At 45.7% G+C, this 18542-nt stretch overlaps 1 protein-coding gene and 1 pseudogene across 1 annotated transcript; one reads left to right on the top strand and one right to left on the bottom strand.

Annotated features, from left to right (window-relative positions):
• Positions 1 to 617: 617 nt before the first annotated feature.
• Positions 618 to 17955, bottom strand: HINFP (histone H4 transcription factor). Its single transcript, XM_066246508.1, has 10 exons — positions 17500 to 17955; positions 9845 to 10029; positions 5690 to 5919; positions 5314 to 5425; positions 4984 to 5136; positions 4410 to 4487; positions 4201 to 4321; positions 3977 to 4115; positions 3760 to 3884; positions 618 to 1455 (listed from the first exon to the last, which is right to left on the bottom strand). The coding sequence occupies exons 2-10, from the start codon at positions 10017 to 10019 to the stop codon at positions 1041 to 1043; spliced, it is 1548 nt and encodes a 515-aa protein (XP_066102605.1). The 5' UTR covers positions 10020 to 10029; positions 17500 to 17955; the 3' UTR covers positions 618 to 1040.
• On the top strand, positions 8048 to 8487 carry LOC136320464 (small ribosomal subunit protein eS24 pseudogene; annotated as a pseudogene).
• Positions 17956 to 18542: the final 587 nt, after the last annotated feature.

The following is an 18542-nucleotide window of genomic DNA, read 5'->3' as shown; positions in this document are numbered from 1 at the left end:
AAAGCAATCAATGAACAACTAAGGTGTTGCAACGTGCAATGAAAAACTCATGATTGGGGCTTCTCATCTCTCTCCGTTCCTGTCTGTCTGTCCCTGTCTATCTGACTCACTCTCTGTCTCTGTAAAAACAAACAAACAAACAAACAATAAACAGAAAACCCCAGCCACCAAAAAGGAAACCAACCTAAGTATTCAGCTCCTCTTCTGGACAGCTGTATCTCATTATCTAGTAAAACTGCCACCAAACTTAAGGAAGAAGTAATGAGTACCACAGAGCATTTCTTTTATTACAGAAAACAATGCTATACATACTCAGTGCCTCCAGCCCCATCCCTGAGGGTAACATGAAAGTCCTTGGCTTGTAGGAGGAACTCTTTAGAGGGAAATGTCTGCCTGTCTCACAACACCTCGGCTGGTTGGGCCCTGGCCAGGTAGTTCAGAGGATTAGAGCAACCTAATTGACCAAGGTTGTGGGTTTGATCCCCAGGAAGGTCACATACAAGAACCAAGCAATGAATGCATAAAAAAATAGAACACCAAATCAATGTTTCTCTCTTCCTGAAATCAATAAATACAATTTTTTTTAAATTACCATATTGGTTTCAGCTTTCTTAAAAAAAAAAAAAAACACCTCAGCCCAAAGGGCCACTGCAGGGACTAGTTACATGTCATCCCTGGGCCTGAGAAAACCTAAAGATGGGAATGGGTGCAAATTGACTAAGGATTTTAATCACTGTTCCAGTGTGTCTAGGGTTTATGGTTAAGCCTGATACTACCTCCCTCTAAGAACACACACATACACAACCAAGGTGTCCTCCTCAAAAAACCCAAACTCCTCAGGATCCCCACAAAATGTAGTCTGGCAGAAAAAGAAAGTCCTTAGAGTCGGCCAACTGATGCAAGCCAAGCCCAGAATGGACCCCACTGTTCTCAGCACCAACTCCAAAAGGCATCTATTAGCTAGAGCTGCCCAAGGGGCACTGCTGCCAGCCTGGCTCAAACCCCAGAGCCCAGGTTAGAAATGATCAGGCTCTATGCCTTCATACCATCTGGACCTCTGGCTCCTCACCTATACCCTGAAGCTTTTCCATGATGCTTCCTGAGGGGGACTCATGGGCTGAGGGGGATTCTGCTGGAGTTTCAGACAGCACATAGTAAACAATCTCTTGGGAATTGGTCTGATTTACTACATGGATGACAGGACTGGAGCAGTCCTGTGAGGCTGAGAGAGCTGTCCCCTCACCACTTCTGTCCTCCTCTTCCTCTTCAGCCTCTTCCTGGGGTCCTGATTCCCCTGGCACTGTTTCTAGAATGATGCTTTGCAGGCTGCTCTCATTCAGGGATGCTCCCAGGCCCGATCCCTCTGACGGTTGCCGCAGCAGCTGCTGTGTCAGCTCTACACTTTCATAGCGAACTAGCTGCAGCCGCATGTAGCCATCTTCATGCTCCTTGTACCTGGTGAAGTGGGAGCACAAAAGGCAGTAAACACGGGCAGGGGTAGCCTGGAGCTCGGCAAGGTTAGGGACAAATATAAAGGATAGAAGAAGCCCTGGGATTCTAAATGATGGGAGTTGAAGACAAAACAATTTTTATCAGAATATAAAGAAGCCAAGAGGAAAGGATCATTATGCAAAATGAAAATTTTTACGCAGAAACTGGGGTTGGGGGGTGAGAGAGAAAGGGAAAGAAATGAGAAATTATTTGTGGAGAATGGGGTCATGAAACTATGGAACTGGACCCTTAGGCTCTAGTTCTAGTTTTGGCTGCGGACTTTAGACATTACACTGGGGAACAAATTTTTTTCATTTTCTATTGCATGAGGTTTTAGAACTGTTTCTATATATTTCTGCATCACTGATTCAAATCTGAAATCCGTTTTTTGGTGCATGCTCTAGTTTTTATGCAATTTTAATTTCTCTTTGTTACAGTTAATGGCATGCATTGGTTTTTAAATTGGTGTTAAAGGGCAACGATTCTTGAATTGAACATAGCCATAAGGCAATCAATGTTTTATAAACATCACTTTTACATAATTGTAGTTTTTAAATATAAAAAATTATTATCTGATAAAAAACACCCTCTTATTTTGTTTTTTAAGATTAAATCATGGCTTCTTCGAGTAGGCATAAATGTAATAGTCCTGACACCTTCTATTATATATGTAACTGTTACACACTCAACGTCAAAGGTGCAATGTTTCATCATTTGTGACACTTGCATATATTGCCCATTTTCAAGTTCCCCTTGGCGATCAAGACAAGAATTGGGCTCCTTATATTGTGTGTCATGATTGTGAGGAAATGCTTCGTGACTGGACAAAAGGAAAATGCAAAGGAATGCCTTTTGGTATTCCTATGGTTTGGCGTGAACCTAAGGACCACAGCAGTGACTGCTATTTCTGTCTGATCCATACAAAGGGCATCAGCAAGAAAAAATGGTATATGATCGCATATCCTAATATTCCTTTAGCAATACGACCTATCCCACACTCTGAGACATTCCCGGCTCCAGTTTTCAATGGTTTTATTTCTTCTAAGGATGAAGAAAGTGAACATGGTGATCAAGTGTATTTTGGTAAGATGCATGAGGAAATGGTTGTAGAACCTGAAGGGTCTTCTTCTGATGCCAAGCAGTCAGTAACCCCTCAGCAGTTTAGCCAACCAAAATTGAATGACTTAGTAAGAGATTTGGGCCTATTAAAGAAAGCAGTTGAGTTATTAGCCTCCAGGCTTCAAGAAAAGAATGTACTTCACCAATCAGCTAAAGCAGTGGTCTTCAACTCCTGGGCCGCGGACCGATACCAGTCCGTGGGCCATTTGGTACCAGTTCGCAGAGAAATAAATAACATGAAACATTGTCAGAATAACAAATTTAAATACAGCCTGAATAATGAGGACATGCTCATTCCTCCTTTAACTTAGCCCAATAAATATTGTAAGTTCGACAATTATATTTAAAAATACCACAGTTTTTATGCCGGTCGCATAACTTTATTTTGTGCATTTATCCGTCCCACACTAAAGGCCTGTCCGTGAAAATATTTTCTGAAATTAAACTGGCCCGTGGCCCAAAAAGGTTGGGAACCACTGAGCTAAGGTATCCCATTTCAGGAAGCATGAACAAATTTTTGTGGACTTTTTTTCCGAAGGCAAACACTTTGTTTACCGTCATGATATCAGTAGTCTTCTCAGCCAGCTAGGTGTTACCACTTACAGTCCAACAGATTGGCAGCTATTTCCTGACAGCTCTAAATGGAGTCTGAAATGTGTTCTCCTACACAATGGTAATGTTTATGCAGTGGTTCCAATCAGTTATTCAACTCATCTGCGAGAAGATTATAATGACATAAAAATTGTCCTCGACTTTCTTGCCTAAGAAGACATTCTACTTCATTACATTAAACTAAATGTTGAAAATTTTACAATAAGATAAAAACCTAAAATCTTAAATTGCAAAAAAACTGTAGCTTACAGAGAGAAACTAATGTCAGATTTGAGATCAGTACACTTGAATTAGGTTAAGAACAAGTGTTTTTGTGGATGCAACAAAAATTTTGTTCCCCAGTGTTATTTATTGGATTTGATACTGTGCCTTGGATTAAAAAACCAGAAAAATCTTTGTTTCACCACTATTCTCGGGGTTCCTTGGGCCTAAATAGAGATGATGGACATCAAAGCACTATCAAATCAATGACTTTAACTTGTTGAAATAATATGGGGAAAAATGTGTGTGAATCTGGCCAGGAGGGTTGAGACATACCGAAAACGGGGGTGCCCTGATGGCCACTTGAACTGGTGCTTCTTGCGAAGATGCACGGTGAGGTTGTTGCCCCTTGTGAAGCATTTGTCACAAACGTGACATTTGTACCTTGGCTCTGAGTATCCCTGATGGGAAGGGGATGGAGAGTGGGGTCAGCTGTGCACCCTGGGCTCCCCTACACTTCCGCCAGCCCTTTCCCACCACCAGCCCTACTCACTTCATGCACTTTTCGGTAATGGGACTTGATAGAGCAGAGGGCTCGGGCACTGAAGGTACAGTTCTCAAAATCACACTTGTAGGCTGGCTCCTTGCTATGGGTATCCAGGTGCTTCCGGAGATCAATTAGATTCTTGCAGCTGCCAGGACAGGTCAAGAGGGATTGGAAGGCATAGGGGATCTAGAACATGAGGTCTGTGATTTCTGACCTCTGGTTCCCCTTACCTGTAGTCACAACAGTCGCATTTAAAGGGACGGTCTTCACTGTGGCGAAAGCGCATGTGGTTGCGAAGGGAGGATGGCAGGGGACATGTCATATCACACAGAGGGCACTTATAGTGATTCACTGGGAGAAAGAGAGAGGAAGCTGTGATCTGAGAACCAGTGGAATCTTGCAGGGTGGGCAGGGAGGCTGGCAGTGTCCAGCTACTCACCATGGTTACGCATGTGGTCCCGCAACAGCCGTTCAGTAGCAAATCTCTTGGAACAGTGAGAACACTGGAAGCGTTGCTCTGGGGTTGGGCAGGCAAAAGAAAGAGTGGACTGTGGGGGGTGGTGAAGAGGTGGAAAGGAGAACAGTCCCAGACAGGGGAAACATCCCAGGCAGAAGGAAACCACCTAAGGAGACTAGGGGAATTGAGGAATTATGGGTGGACATAGTACCTTGGAAAGAGCATGGGACTTGGCACTGAGAACCTGAATTAGAATCCTGACTTGACCACTTACTGGCTGTGTGGTCTCAAGTGATTTTAAGCTCTCTGACTCTTAGCTTCCTCATCTGTAGAAAGGGGTATAAGAAGCCTACCTCGTGGGGCTGTTGTAAGGATTCATTGAGGTAACTGATAAGGCACACAGAATGTTCTGAATAACAATGTCTAATCTAAATCAGCAGAGACAGTAGCAGATGACTCAGCCCTAAAGGCAGATGTAGCCAAGTTGCAGATAACTCTGTGGCCCCCTCCCTTGGGAATATGCCCCCAACCCCAACAAGCAGAACTGACTGCTTACGATCCAATGAGGTCTGGCGACGGATGTGATCTAAGAACTTAGTGTTATTGGCAAACATGCCCCCGCAGGTGGGACAGGCCACCACCTTCTCCTGGGTATGGCTACGGAGGTGCTCACGAAGCTTACAGTGGTCCTTGAAGGTACAGGTACAGCCTGGGAAGAAAGGCCCAGTCATGCTCCAGCCACAAACCTGCAGAGTAAGCTCTGGTACCCCCAAATCTCTCAGACAGCAGCCAATCTCACCCTGCAGGACCCATCCCTAGCTGCTTTAGAGCCTCAGCAATCCCAGGGTTTGGGTTTCCTTACAGGCCAGAAGTTAAGGAGTCCTACCTTTCCAGCCACACAGCACCACGTGGTTGTCTTTGCCAACTGCTCTGTATTCACAACACAGGCTGTGCGCTTCCACATGCCGATAAAACCATTCAGGATTGTCGAAGGAGCTCTGTGCCAGGGGCAACTTGGGGTAAGAACTGAGGGTGGGTGGAGGGACTCTTACCCCTATGTGTCCAAAGAGGGTTTCCTGGCTCTCCCCCAAATTAACTTGGTGGGGACAGGAACATTTGAGCAAGGGAGTTACCCAGAAATGAAGAGACACTAGCAGGAATCTTGGGAATATAGGGAATTACAGAAAGAATCAAGGCATCTTGATTTAAGATCCACAACCTCCTTCCTGCCCCCACCCCTATTACCGACACTGCCTGCTGACCTCACATTGTTCCCATAGACACAGGAAATGGTCAGGGATGTCAGGGATGATGTTGCGGCTGTGGAAGTCCAGGATGCAGGGGCTGAGGTCAGCCTGGCTCTGCAGGGCCTGCCGCCCCCACTGTTTCAGCTTGGTGTGGTAGCAGTGGAAGTAGACATGGCGGACAAGATCCACAGAACTGTCCAGAGAACAAAAGCCACACTCCTGCCATAAGCAGGAGAATTCTTCATCTGCAGAAAAGGGTTTAGAAAGAAGAGTGATATATTTTCCAATGCTCAGCTCTCCTTCTACCTGTGGCACTTAGCAGCAAGTGAGGAGGCGGGATGCTGACCAGATTACCAGGAGTTAATTCAGCAAATACCAATATTTAGTCACCACTGATTGTGTCCCAATTGCTGGGGATGTAATGAGTAAAGAATTCCAGTCTCTGCCCCTGTATAGTTTTCATCCAGGGAGAAGAAACAATCAAATGATCATATGTATAAATATAAAACTGTAACCAGGCCCTGGCCGGTTGGCTCAGCGGTAGAGCATCAGCCTGGCGTGCGGGGGACCCGGGTTTGATTCCCAGCCAGGGCGCATAGGAGAAGCGCCCATTTGCTTCTCCACCCCCCCCCCTTCCTCTCTGTCTCTCTCTTCCCCTCCCGCAGCTAAGGCTCCATTGGAGCAAAGGTGGCCCGGGAGCTGGGGATGGCTCCTTGGCCTCTGCCCCAGGCGCTAGAGTGACTCTGGTCGCAGCAGAGCGACGCCCCTGGTGGGTGTGCCGGGTGGATCCCGGTCGGGCGCATGCGGGAGTCTGTCTGACTGTCTCTCCCCGTTTCCAGCTTCAGTATTTAAAATTTAAAACAAAAAACAAACAAAAAAAAAACTGTAACCAGTTGTAAGTACTATGAAGGGGGTGGGGTGATACTGTCTACAAAAAAAACAGAGCTAATCTGAGGTAGACTGATGTCTTGGAAGTGTCCCTGTGTTGAGTCTAAAGTGTGAGTATCTATAAACTAGGTGGAGAAGTGTGGTGTAGGCAGAGCAGACAGTGTGCAAGACCCAGTGCCAGAAACTCAGAGACAGCCGGTGTGACTACCCTGACTAAGCTGCTACTGTTCCGAGGAAGATGCTGCCTCCCAGCCTGGGACAACCCCTCCTCTTTCTGTCAAACTACTAATCATCCTTTCCCCCATATTCTGCTCCAGATCTGTCTTTTCCAAGAAGGCCCTTCGAGTATTCCAATCCACTTCCTATCTCTCTAAGCACCATATTTTCAATGCTTTTTACAAGTTTGTTTTGAAAAGTAGATACTTCCAAAAATATAATGATCTCATCTCTCTTTTGTATAAATATCATTTGACTTTTGAAACTATTAAGTTTTACAGTTTAATCACCAGACTTCAATCAGAATTTGAGGAGAGCTGTCTCTGTACTCCTAAAGCAGTTTTCAAACTGTGTTGTGACATATTAGTGGGTGGTAAAATCAATTTAGGGGATTGCAAAAACATTTTTTCTTTCAGTGAAAGAGTAAGAGAACACTTCAACCCTGACTGGTCAGTTCAGTGGGTAGTATTGTACTGAAACGCCAAGGTTGCAGGTTTGATCCCGTCAGGACACATACGGGAAGCAACCAATGAATGCACAAAGTGGAACAAATGAATGTTTTATTCTCTCTCTCCGTCTCTCTAAAATCAAGAAATTTTTTTAAAGTTTTTTAAAAAGACAGAACAGCCTGACCTGTGGTGGTGCAGTGGATAAAGCGTCAACCTGAAAATGCTGAGGTTGCCAGTTCAAAACCCTGGGCTTGCCTGGTCAAGGCACATATGGGAGTTAATGCTTCCAGCTCCTCCCCCCTTCTCTCTCTCCCCTTCCTAAAAATGAATAAAGGCTTACAAAAGTTAAAAAAAAAAAAATAGATGTGCCTGATCTGTGGTGGCACAGTGGATAAAGCGTCGACCTGGAAATGCTGAGGTCGCCGGTTGGAAACCCTGGGCTTGCCTGGTCAAGGCACATATGGGAGTTGATGCTTCCAGCTCCTTCCCCCTTCCCTCTCTCTGTCTCTCCTCTCTCTCTCTCTCTCTGTCTTTCCCTTTCCTCTCTAAAAAAAAATGAATAAAAAAAATAAAAAATAAAAAATATATATAACAAATTAAAAAAAAGATGTAAAAAATAAAAAGACAGAACATTTCAAAGAGCATTTAATGAAGGCAAATATTTTTTCACTTTTGTGCACAGGGTTGTGATGTAAAAGATATTCCTAACGGTGGCTGCAATGAGAGAGAGAGACAGAGACTACCAGAGAGTGAAAAAAGCAGGCTGCTGACACCTTGTACAATATAAAAATAAAATCAGTCTTGAAGATCAGCCACTATCATGAATGACACAGTAACTATCCAGACAAGAAGTTCATGACCAACAGACAAGTTCAGCAGAAACAAATGGTCATTGACGCCCTTCACCCTGGGAAGGCAAAAGTACCTAAGACAGAAATTTGGAGAAAACTAGTCAAAATGTGTAAAACCACACCAGATGTCTTCTTTGTAACTGGATTCAGAAACCACTTCAATTGTACCATGACAACTGGCTTTGGCATGATTTATAATTCCTGGAATTACGCAAAGAAAAATGAGCCAAACAGACTGTAAGTCATGGCCTGTATGAGAAAATGACCTTACAAATACAGAGAAGGGAATGCAAGGACAGAATGAAGAAAGTCAAGGGTAATGCAAAGGCCAATGTTGGCCCTGCAAAAAGTGAGCTGGAGATTGGACAATAGAAGAAGTAAATTCAGCCTTGGCCAGTTGGCTCAGTAGTAGAACATCAGCCTGGTGTATGGATGTCCCAGGTTCAATTCCTGGTCAGGGCACAAAGAAGAAGCGACCATCTGCTTCTCCACTCCTCCCCCTTCTCTCTCTTCTTCCCCTCCTGCAGCCATAGCTTGATTCAAGTGAGTTGGCCTTGGGCGCTGAGGATGGCTCTGTGGCCTCCGCCTCAGGTGCTAAAAAATAGCTCGCTGCTGAGCAATGGAGCAATGGAGCAATGGCCCCAGATGGGCAGAGCATTCCCCTCTTGTGGGCTTGCTGGTGGATCCCAGTCACGGTGCATCCGGCAGTCCAGTCTTTCTGCCTCCCTGGCTCTAAGATAAATTTTTTTAAAATTTTTCTTTTATTAATTTTTAGAGAGGAGAGAGAGTGAGAGAAAGAGAGAGAGAGAGAGAGAGAGAGAGAGAGAGAGAGAGAGAGAGAAGGGGGAGAGAGGAGCAGGAAGCATCAACTTCCATATGTGCCTTGACCAGGCAAGCCCAGGGTTTTGAACTGGGGACCTCAGCGTTCCAGGTCGATGCTTTATCCACTGCGCCACCACAGGTCAGGCCAATAAAATTTTTTTTTTTAAATGAGGAGGAGTCTTTAATGACTTTGTGGTGATTGTGCAGATTTTTCATGAAAGGATTAATAAACTAAGAATATGTGTCTAGCTATTTGAAATATAAAAAAATAAAATCATAGTTATCTAATTTATGTATACACATGTAGAGAGAATCCAAAAAGAATGTCCACAAAAATATTGCCTTCTGATGGGAAGATGGCAGATTCATTTTGAAAATCCTTGTTGAATGAGCTTTCTATAAAGAGTCTAAAATGGGTTTTTTTGGTGTGTGGGGTTTTTTTTTAATTAAGAGAGAGGCAGGGAGGCAGAGAGACAGACTCCTCCATGCGCCTCAACCGGGATCCACCTGGCAAGCCCTCTACAGGGATGCTCTGCTCATCTGGGGCAGCTGCTCCATTGCTCGGCAACCGAGTTATTTGTAGCACCTGAGGCGGACTATGAGCCATCCTCAGTGCCTGCGGCCAAGTTTGCTGTAACCTTTAGAGCCATGGCTGCAGAAAGGGCAGTGTGTGTGGGGGGGAGAGTGAGAAGGGGAAGGGGTAGAGAAGTAGATGGGCCCTGTGTGCCTTGACCAGGAATCAAACCTGGGACTTCCACATGCAGGGCCACACTACTGCTGAGCCAACCGGCCAGGGCTACAATGTTTTAATAAACAAACAAAAAAAAGTACAATTAGGAAATAAAACCCCCACTCTACTCTCCCAGGCTGCCTTCTCCCCCTGTGAAAAGTCATTTTCCACCTTCCCTTGAGCTCTTTCCGCTTCCTCTCTCAGGCTCCCTTACCCAGCGGATCCTCCTCCTCCTCGTCTTCCTCCCCCGAACTGTGCAGGTACTGCTGAAGGTGCTGAGTGACATGCTTGCAGAACTCCTCCATGGCCGAGCACACAAAGGAGCAGGACCCCCACTCACACTGTAGCCCCAGGTTCTCCTTTCGGGGAACTTTCCCAGGGGGTGGCATGGCCTTCACCCTAGAGGAGGAAGAAATCCAAAGCTGCAAGGATTACATCCAAGTGTGGCTGGCAGCCTACCAGTGACCTGTGAGATATCCTGTGCCTTTTCAATAGGATAGAGTAACAACAGTTCCTCAAAACCCTGGAAGCTGTCTGATATCCTTGGGAAAAGAGAGCACAAACTAATGTTACTTAGCACATGCCAGGCACTGAACTAAGAATTGTAAAAGACATTTTCTCATAAAGCTTCAGAGCACCCCTTAAAGAATTATTCCATGGGAGGCAGAACACAGCTGAGGTTCAAAGAGATGGCTTTGGAGAAGAACCAGAGTTCAAATCCTCAAGCTGTGTGACCTTAGCCAATAACTTAACCTTTCTACTCCTAAACATTGTCAGCTTCAAAATAGGGTACCAAAACCTTTTTTTTTTTTAATTGATTTGAGAGACAGGGAGGGAGGGAGACAGGGAGAGAAAGGCAGAAGGGAAAGGAGAGGGGGAGAGGGAGAGAGGGAGAGAGAGAGAAGGATTAAAAGAGAGGGAGGAAGGAAGAGAGAGAAAGGGAAAGAGGGGGAGGGAGGGAGAGGGAGGAGGAGGGAGGGAGAGGGAGGGAAAGGGAGAGAGAAACATCAATTTGTTGCCCCATTCATCCCTGCATTACTTGGTTGATTCTTCTTTTTTTTCTAAATTTATTGATTATAGAGAGGAGGGAGAGACACAGAAACATTGATCTGCTCCTGTATGTGCCCTGACCAGGGGATCAAATCTGCAACTTTCACATTTCAGCATGACACTCTAATCCAGGGGTCGGGAACCTTTTTGGCTGAGAGAGCCATGAACACCACATATTTTAAAATGTAATTGCGTGAGAGCCATACAACGACCCGTGTACGTTACACATTATCCAATAAAAATTTCGTGGTGTCCTGGAGGACAGCTGTGATTGTCTCCAGCCACCCGCAACCATGAACATGATTGGAAGGAAATGAATGGATTGTAATACATGAGAATGTTTTATATTTTTAACGTTATTATTTCTTTTATTAAAGATTTGTCTGCGAGCCAGATGCAGCCATCAAAAGAGCCACATCTGGCTCACGAGCCATAGGTTCCCAACCCCTGCTCTAATCCATCAAGCTATCTGGCCAGGGTCATTGGTTGTTTCTTGTATGTGCTCCCACCGGGGATCGAACCTGCAACCTTGGCGTATTAGGACAATGCTCCAAACAATTAAGCTACCCAGCCAGGGCCAAAACCCTGTGTTTTTCATTTCACACTTACTATATATAAAGCACCATACTAAGTTCTTTAATTACATTGTGCCATTTAATCATCCTATGAAGTAAGCACTATTTTTAACTTTATTTATAGATAAAGACCTGAGGCTCAGAAAGATTAACTGGTTTGCACGAGGCCACACACTGGTGGTGTGATAAGGTCAGGTTGGGCTAACTCCAAAGTCCATACGTATTCCTTCCAACCCACAGTGCCTGCGAATGAACCCAAAGCTCCTTATTTCTTATTACATCATGTCATAAATGCCCTGCCAGACTTTCAAAATGCCATACAATCTACCTATCTGGTGATTTTCATCAACCCCCTAACTTTCTCCTAACATTGTGTGAACTAAAATGTAAATTTAAAAAAAGAAAAAAGAAAGAAAAGAAAAGAAATGAAACAAATAAAAAGCATCGACTGAAGAGCTCTGTTGGTAGAACATAGTGCCAAAGCGCAGTTTGCTAGTTTGATCCCTGGTCAGGGTACATACCGGAACAGATCGATGTTCCTGTTTCCTTTTCTCTCTCTCCCTGCCTCTCTAAAATCAATAAAATAGCCTGACCTGTGGTGGCGCAGTAGATAAAGCTTTGACTTGGAATGCTGAGGTCACCGGTTCAAAACCCCTGGCCTTGTCTGGTCAAGGGACATATGGGAGTTGATGCTTCCTGCTCCTTCCCGCTTCTCTCTCTCTCTCCTTTCTCTAAAAAGAATAAATAACAGCAAAATCAATAATAAAAAAAAGAGCAGCCCATTCTTCCTTTCTTTTGCGGTTAACTCCTTCTTGCTCATGAGCTTTTTTTTTAAGATTTGATTTATTGATTTTAAAAAGAGAGAAAAAAGCAAGGGGGAGAAGCAGGAAGCATCAACTCATAGTTGCTTCTCAGAATGTGCCTTGACCAGGCCAGCCCAGAGTTTCGAACAAGTGACCTTAGCATTCCAGGTTGATGCTTTATCCACTGTGCTACCACAGGTCATGGGAGCTTTTTATTAAACCTCTTCCCTAAATACTAAAAATAAATAAAACAAAATGTAATTTGAACATAAGAGGCCACATCTGTCTAGTTGATACCATATCTCAGGTGTATACAGCATACTTAGGTATGTATTAAGTATTTGTTGAAGAAAGTTAAATAAAAAACTAAAGGTTCTTGGCCCTGGCTGGTTGGCTCAGCGGTAGAGCATCAGCCTGGCGTGCAGAAGTCCCGGGTTCGATTCCCGGCCAGGGCACATAGGAGAAGCGCCCATTTGCTTCTCCACCCCCCCCCTTCCTCTCTGTCTCTCTCTTCCCCTCCTGCAGCCAAGGCTCTATTGGAGCAAGGATGGCCCGGACACTGGGGATGGCTCCTTGGCCTCTACCCCAGGCACTAGAGTGGCTCTGGTCGCGGCAGAGCGACGCCCCCGGAGGGGCAGAGCATCGCCCCCTGGTGGGCAGAGCGTAGCCCCTGGTGGGCGTGCCGGGAGTCTGTCTGACTGTCTCTCCCCATTTCCAGCTTCAGAAAAATACAAAAAACAAACAAACAAACTAAAGGTTCTTGCCTGGGCTGGATAGCTCGGTAGAGTGCCACCCCAATATGCAAAGGTTGATGGTTTGATCCCTGGTCGGGGCACATGCTGAGACAGATCAATGTTTCTAACTCTCTTTCTCAATCAATAAACTAATAAAAAGAAAGCAGCCCTGGCCAGTGGTAGAGCATCAGCCCAGCATGTGGATGTCCCAGGTTCCATTCCTGGTCAGGGCACACAGGAGAAGCGCCCATCTGCTTCTCCACCTCTCCCCCTCTCCTTCCTCTCTGTCTCTCTCTTTCCCTCCCACAGCCAAGGCTCCATTGGAGCAAAGTTGTCCTGGGTGCTGAGGATGGCTCCATGGCCTCTGCCTCAGGCGCTAGAATGGCTCCTGTTGCAACAGAGCATCGCCCCCTAGAGGGCATGTCGGGTGGATCCTAGTTAGGCGCATGTGCAAGTCTGTCTCTCTGCCTCCATGCTTCTCATTTCAAAAAAATACAAAAAACAACAACAAACAAACAAAAGAAAAACTCTAAAGGTTCTCAATCTTTAATAATGCATATAAATACAGAGTTCTCCAGGTCTCACCTAGAGGTTTGGATTCAGGAAGGCTGGGGTAAAGCCTAGAAATCTGCATTTTTAACTCAGCATCCCAGTTCTATGTTGGCAGTTCCAGGAGCAGCATTTGAAGAACAGTAAGTTTCCCTCATTGGCACTGCAACCTAACATTCTGGGGGATGTAAGGACATTAAGAGGCCTTCACTCCGTCCCAAGTGTCACCTCCATCTTGAGAATTTTCACTGATTCTCGATACCCTTACCATGGTGGACCCGGAAGGGAGTAAAGCATTGTTCCCTCTGGCCTATTGAAACAGGTGAGATCTCTGAAAAAGGTCTCTACAACATACTGAGAGGAACAAAAAGGAATATAAAATACATAAAATCCTTCATACCCACAAGTATAAGAACCTACTAGAGCAGTGGTCGTCAACCTGGTCCCTACCGCCCACTGGTGGGCGTTCCAGCTTTCATGGTGGGCGGTAGCCAAAGTATAAATATAACCAAAGTATAAATAAAAAGATAGATTTAACTATAGTAAGTTGTTTTATAAAGATTTATTCTGCCAAACTTAGGGAAAATCTGACATAAAGTACTTGGTAAGTAATTAATATTATATGCTTTAACTCTGCTTTGTAAATTTTATAAAGTAAAGTTACTTCTCTCCTTTATAAATCACCATTACTGTGAAACTGGTGGGCAGTTAGAAAATTTTACTACTAACAGAGATACAAAAGTGGGCGGTATGTATAAAAAGGTTGACTACCCCTGTACTATAGCCTGACCAGGCAGTGGTGCAGTGGATAGAGCATCGGACTGGGATGCAGAGGACCCAGGTTTGAGACCCTGAGGTCACCAGTTTGAGCGCGGGCTCACCAGCTTGGACCCAAGGTCAATGGCTTGAGCAAGGCGTTACTCGGTCTGCTGAAGGCCCAAGGTCAAGGCATATATAAGAAAGCAATCAATGGGCCCTGACCGGTTTGCTCAGTGGTAGAGCGTCAGCCTGGCGTGCAGGAGTCCTGGGTTTGATTCCCGGCCAGGACACACAGGAGAGGCGCCCATCTGCTTCTCCACCCCTCCCCCTCTCCTTCCTTTCTGTCTCTCTCTTCCCCTCCCGCAGCCAAGGCTCCACTGGAGCAAAGTTTGCCCTGGTGCTGAGGATGGCTCTGTGGCTTCTGCCTCAGGCACTAGAATGGCTCTGATTGTGGCAGAGCTACGCCCCAAGATGGGCAGAACATCGCCCTCTGGTGGGCATGCCGGGTGGATCTGGTGGGGCACATGCGGGAGTCTGTCTGACTGCCTCCCCATTTCCAGCTTCAGAAAAAAAAAAAAAAAAAAAGAGATTTCTTCCTAAAACTTGGTTGATACCAATTTCTTAAAATAATTTAAAAAAAGAAAAGAAAAGAAAGCAATCAATGAACTAAGGTGTCACAATAAAAAACTGATGATTGATGCTTCTCATCTTTCTCCGTTCCTGTCTGTCTGTCCCTGTCTATCCCTCTCTCTGACTCTCTCTCTGTCTCTGTAAAAAAAAAACCACAACTAACTGCTTACCAGAGAAACTCCTTTTTAATCTGTAACAGCGGTTCTCAACCTGTGGGTCGTGACCCCGGCGGGGGTCAAACGACCAAAACACAAGGGTTGCCTAAAGCCATCGGAAAAAATCGTTCAACCCCCACCGGGGTCACGACCCACAGGTTGAGAACCGCTTCTTCCTTGAGAAGAATCCAGTCACTTCCAGTATACATGAGTTTGCTGGGCTGACAACCAGAAAATCTCAACTCTTCCGTTACACTGCCCATGTTCATTCATGATGTTGCATGTGTTCTATTCTCATTTACGCTACTGGACAATATTAGCTGCTTTTGAGCAGAAACCACTTCACATCTGTGTCCCTATACTGTGTCCAGCATAGTGCTCAGCACAAATATCCTAAACACATAGTTGTTGTTAAGACTTGTTGGTAAAGCCCAGAAAGCAGGCTATCCAGATATTTAGAATGACCTGAAATTTAGCAAAGCTCTCTGAATCCCCCTTTTACTATCCCCAGACTTTTTTACTTTTTCTCCCTGTGCCCTGCTTACTTTTACCATGGGGAGCTATGGAACAGAGTGACTGATCATCATTTTTTCCAAAGGAAAGGAATGCAAATGAGGCAACAAGTGTACTGGAGAAAGCGTTGGACCAGCTATAAGGGTTCAAGTTTTTTGTCTCAATGATTTTGCTATGCCTAGAATAATACAATAAAAACTGTCAAGCCCTGGCTTTGTTATTATTGGTTGGTTAGAGCACTGTCCCAAAGTGCAGAGGTTGCAGGTTCAATCCCAGGTAAGGGCACATATAGGAACAGCTCAATGTTCCTGTCTCTCTCTCACCCTTCTTTTCTCCCTAAAATCAATCAATCAATCAATCAATCAATCAATCAATCAATCACTGTTAAACACTGTTTTAAGTGTCTTTTTTTTTTTTTTTTTTTCATTTTTCTGAAGCTGGAAACAGGGAGAGACAGTCTGACAGACTCCCGCATGCGCCCGACCAGGATCCGGCACGCCCACCAGGGGCCATGCTCTGCCCACCAGGGGGCGATGCTCTGCCCATCCTGGGCATCGCCATGTTGCGACCAGAGCCACTCTAGCGCCTGAGGCAGAGGCCACAGAGCCATCCCCAGCGCCCGGGCCATCTTTGCTCCAATGGAGCCTCGGCTGCGGGAGGGGAAGAGAGAGACAGAGAGGAAAGCGCAGCGGAGGGGTGGAGAAGCAAATGGGCGCTTCTCCTGTGTGCCCTGGCCGGGAATCGAACTGGGGTCCTCCGCACGCTAGGCCGATGCTCTACCGCTGAGCCAACCGGCCAGGGCCTTTTTTTTTTTTTTTTTTTTTTTTTTTTGTATTTTTCTGAAGTTGGAAACAGGGAGGCAGTCAGACAGACTCCTGCATGTGCCCGACTGGGATCCACCCAGCATGCCCACCAGGAGGCGATGCTCTGCCCATCTGGGGCGTCACTCTGTTGCAACCAGAGCCATTCTAGCGCCTGAGGCAGAGGCCACAGAGCCATCCTCAGTGCCCGGGCCAACTTTGCTTCAATGGAGCCTTGGCTGCTGGAGGGGAAGAGAGAGACAGAGAGGAAGGAGAGGGGGAGGGGTGGAGAAGCAGATGGGCGCTTCTCCTGTGTGTCCTGGCCGGGAATCAAACCCGGGACTCCTGCACGCCAGACTTACGCTCTACCACTGAGCAAACCAGCCAGGGCCTATTCTAAGTGTCTTAAATGTATAAAAACACATTATTACTGGAATCCTATTGAGGTAGGTAGCATTATTTTATCACTTCACTGATGAAGAAATGGACCCAAATAGGTTACAATTTACCTAAGGTCACAAAGATAGGAAGTGTTGGAAACAGATTTCAAAGCCAGAAGTGCAGCTCTATTTTCCTCTTATATCTGTCTGTTTTACCTCTTCTTGTCTGATTCTCTCCTCCCCATAGACATCATATCTATATATATACACAATACCCAAAACATTTTTTACTAAGTCGTTATTTTGTTAGTTTCTTCCAATAACCTGGAAGCTTCTAAAAAGTCTCTTTCCCTGTTCAGTTCTAACAGCAAGGCCAGCATATATCAACTAGGGGCTCTTTTAATGTTCAAGTAACTTTAATACTTATTTTTGGACAAATTATTTACCTTCTCTAAACCTGTTTCCTTAACAGTATAATGGGTTACTAATATCTCAGTAAAGGGTGATGGATTCAATAAATCTGGTTAGAAAGCTCCAACTAGCTAAGCGACCTTAAGCAAGGAAAATACTTATGCCTCAGTTTCCGAGGTAGCATGGGAATAATTATGCTTGTCTCATTGAATTTATTTATGAACCAAAATACATAATAAGATATATAAATGCTTAGCATAACACACCGCTAGAACTCAACAAATGTTAGCTATTCGTATACTTGCTTCTGAAGGTAAGATGATCTAAGCACAAATTCTAAAAAAAAAAAAAAGACAACCCGAGGAATCCTTAATACTTTTCATCAGGAATCATAGTAAGAAGCTATAAGCAAATACTTAAGAGTATATATTGTAACGCAAGGCACCGAATGAACCCTGAATGGTAGTCAAAAAAAGAAGGACCCAGGTTCTGAACCTCCTAAAGACTCACAATTTGGCCGAAGAGATAAGACTCTGACGTATGATGACAACGACCAAAACAAAGCGCCCGACGAGGGAAATCAAGGCAGAAATCCAAATGGGCAGGCGAACACAGTGGGGACGTAGCCCCCGGAAGGAGGCCGTCCCGGTAGGTAAAACCTCTCCTCCGCTGTCCTCAGGCTACCCGGAGTCCTTCCACCTAAGGCGTGACGATGACTATGTCGAAGCGGTAGCGAAGACCCAGATGAGAAAGCAGGGAGGTTCGAGTCAGGGTTAGGGGCTCGGGGTGCGGCAGGCGACAGGTGGACCAGGAGGGCCGAGCTGCAAAATAAGCCTCGCTGAGGAGACTCGAGAAGAGCGTGGCCTCGAGGCCCGCCCAGAGCCCAGCCCCCGACGCTACCCCGCCAAGCTCCGAGGTCCAGCTTGGCGTCTCTCGTTTCCGAATCTCTCCAGCGCCCCATCTACCCCGGCCCATTTCCGGAAGATCTCTTGAGCGACGTCCAGCAACAGCCAATCGCCGTCTCGTGTCCCTTTAACAGCCAATGGCCACTGCGATTGATGAAACCGCAGAACGCCAAAACACGGAAGGGGCGGGAGTGAGGGGCGGCGGGCTGCGGGGAAAGAAGGGTAGCGTGGCAGGAGCCTCCAGGTTCCAAGCAAAGCGCAGGCAGGGGTCTCGAGGCTCGAATTCCCCAATTGCGCAAGCTCAGCGCACGGCCCTACTGGACTTGCGCAGGGTTCGGGCTAGGTGCCAGGTGGGGACCTCCTGGGTTGGCGCCTCGTGTTAGATGCGTGGGTAGCAAGGAGGAGTTGGGTGTGCGAGGCTGTGTGCCCAGTGCTGCCTGCCCAGCTTGCTGCATACTGGGTTCCTACTTCCATCCTTCACCTTCCTAATCTTTATTTATTTATTTATTTATTTATTTATTTATTTATTTATTTAAACAGAGATTCAGAGAGAGGGACAGAGACAGAAAGGAGAGATGAAGAGCATCGATTCTTTGTTGCAGCATCTTAGTTGTTCGTTGATTGCTTGTTCACTGCTTTCTATTATAA

The sequence above is a fragment of the Saccopteryx bilineata genome, chromosome 1 (assembly GCF_036850765.1).
Source record: "Saccopteryx bilineata isolate mSacBil1 chromosome 1, mSacBil1_pri_phased_curated, whole genome shotgun sequence".
Classification (NCBI taxonomy): Eukaryota; Metazoa; Chordata; class Mammalia; order Chiroptera; family Emballonuridae; genus Saccopteryx; species Saccopteryx bilineata.
Note: the sequence above shows the minus strand (reverse complement) of the source record. Positions and strands in the feature narration are given on the sequence as shown.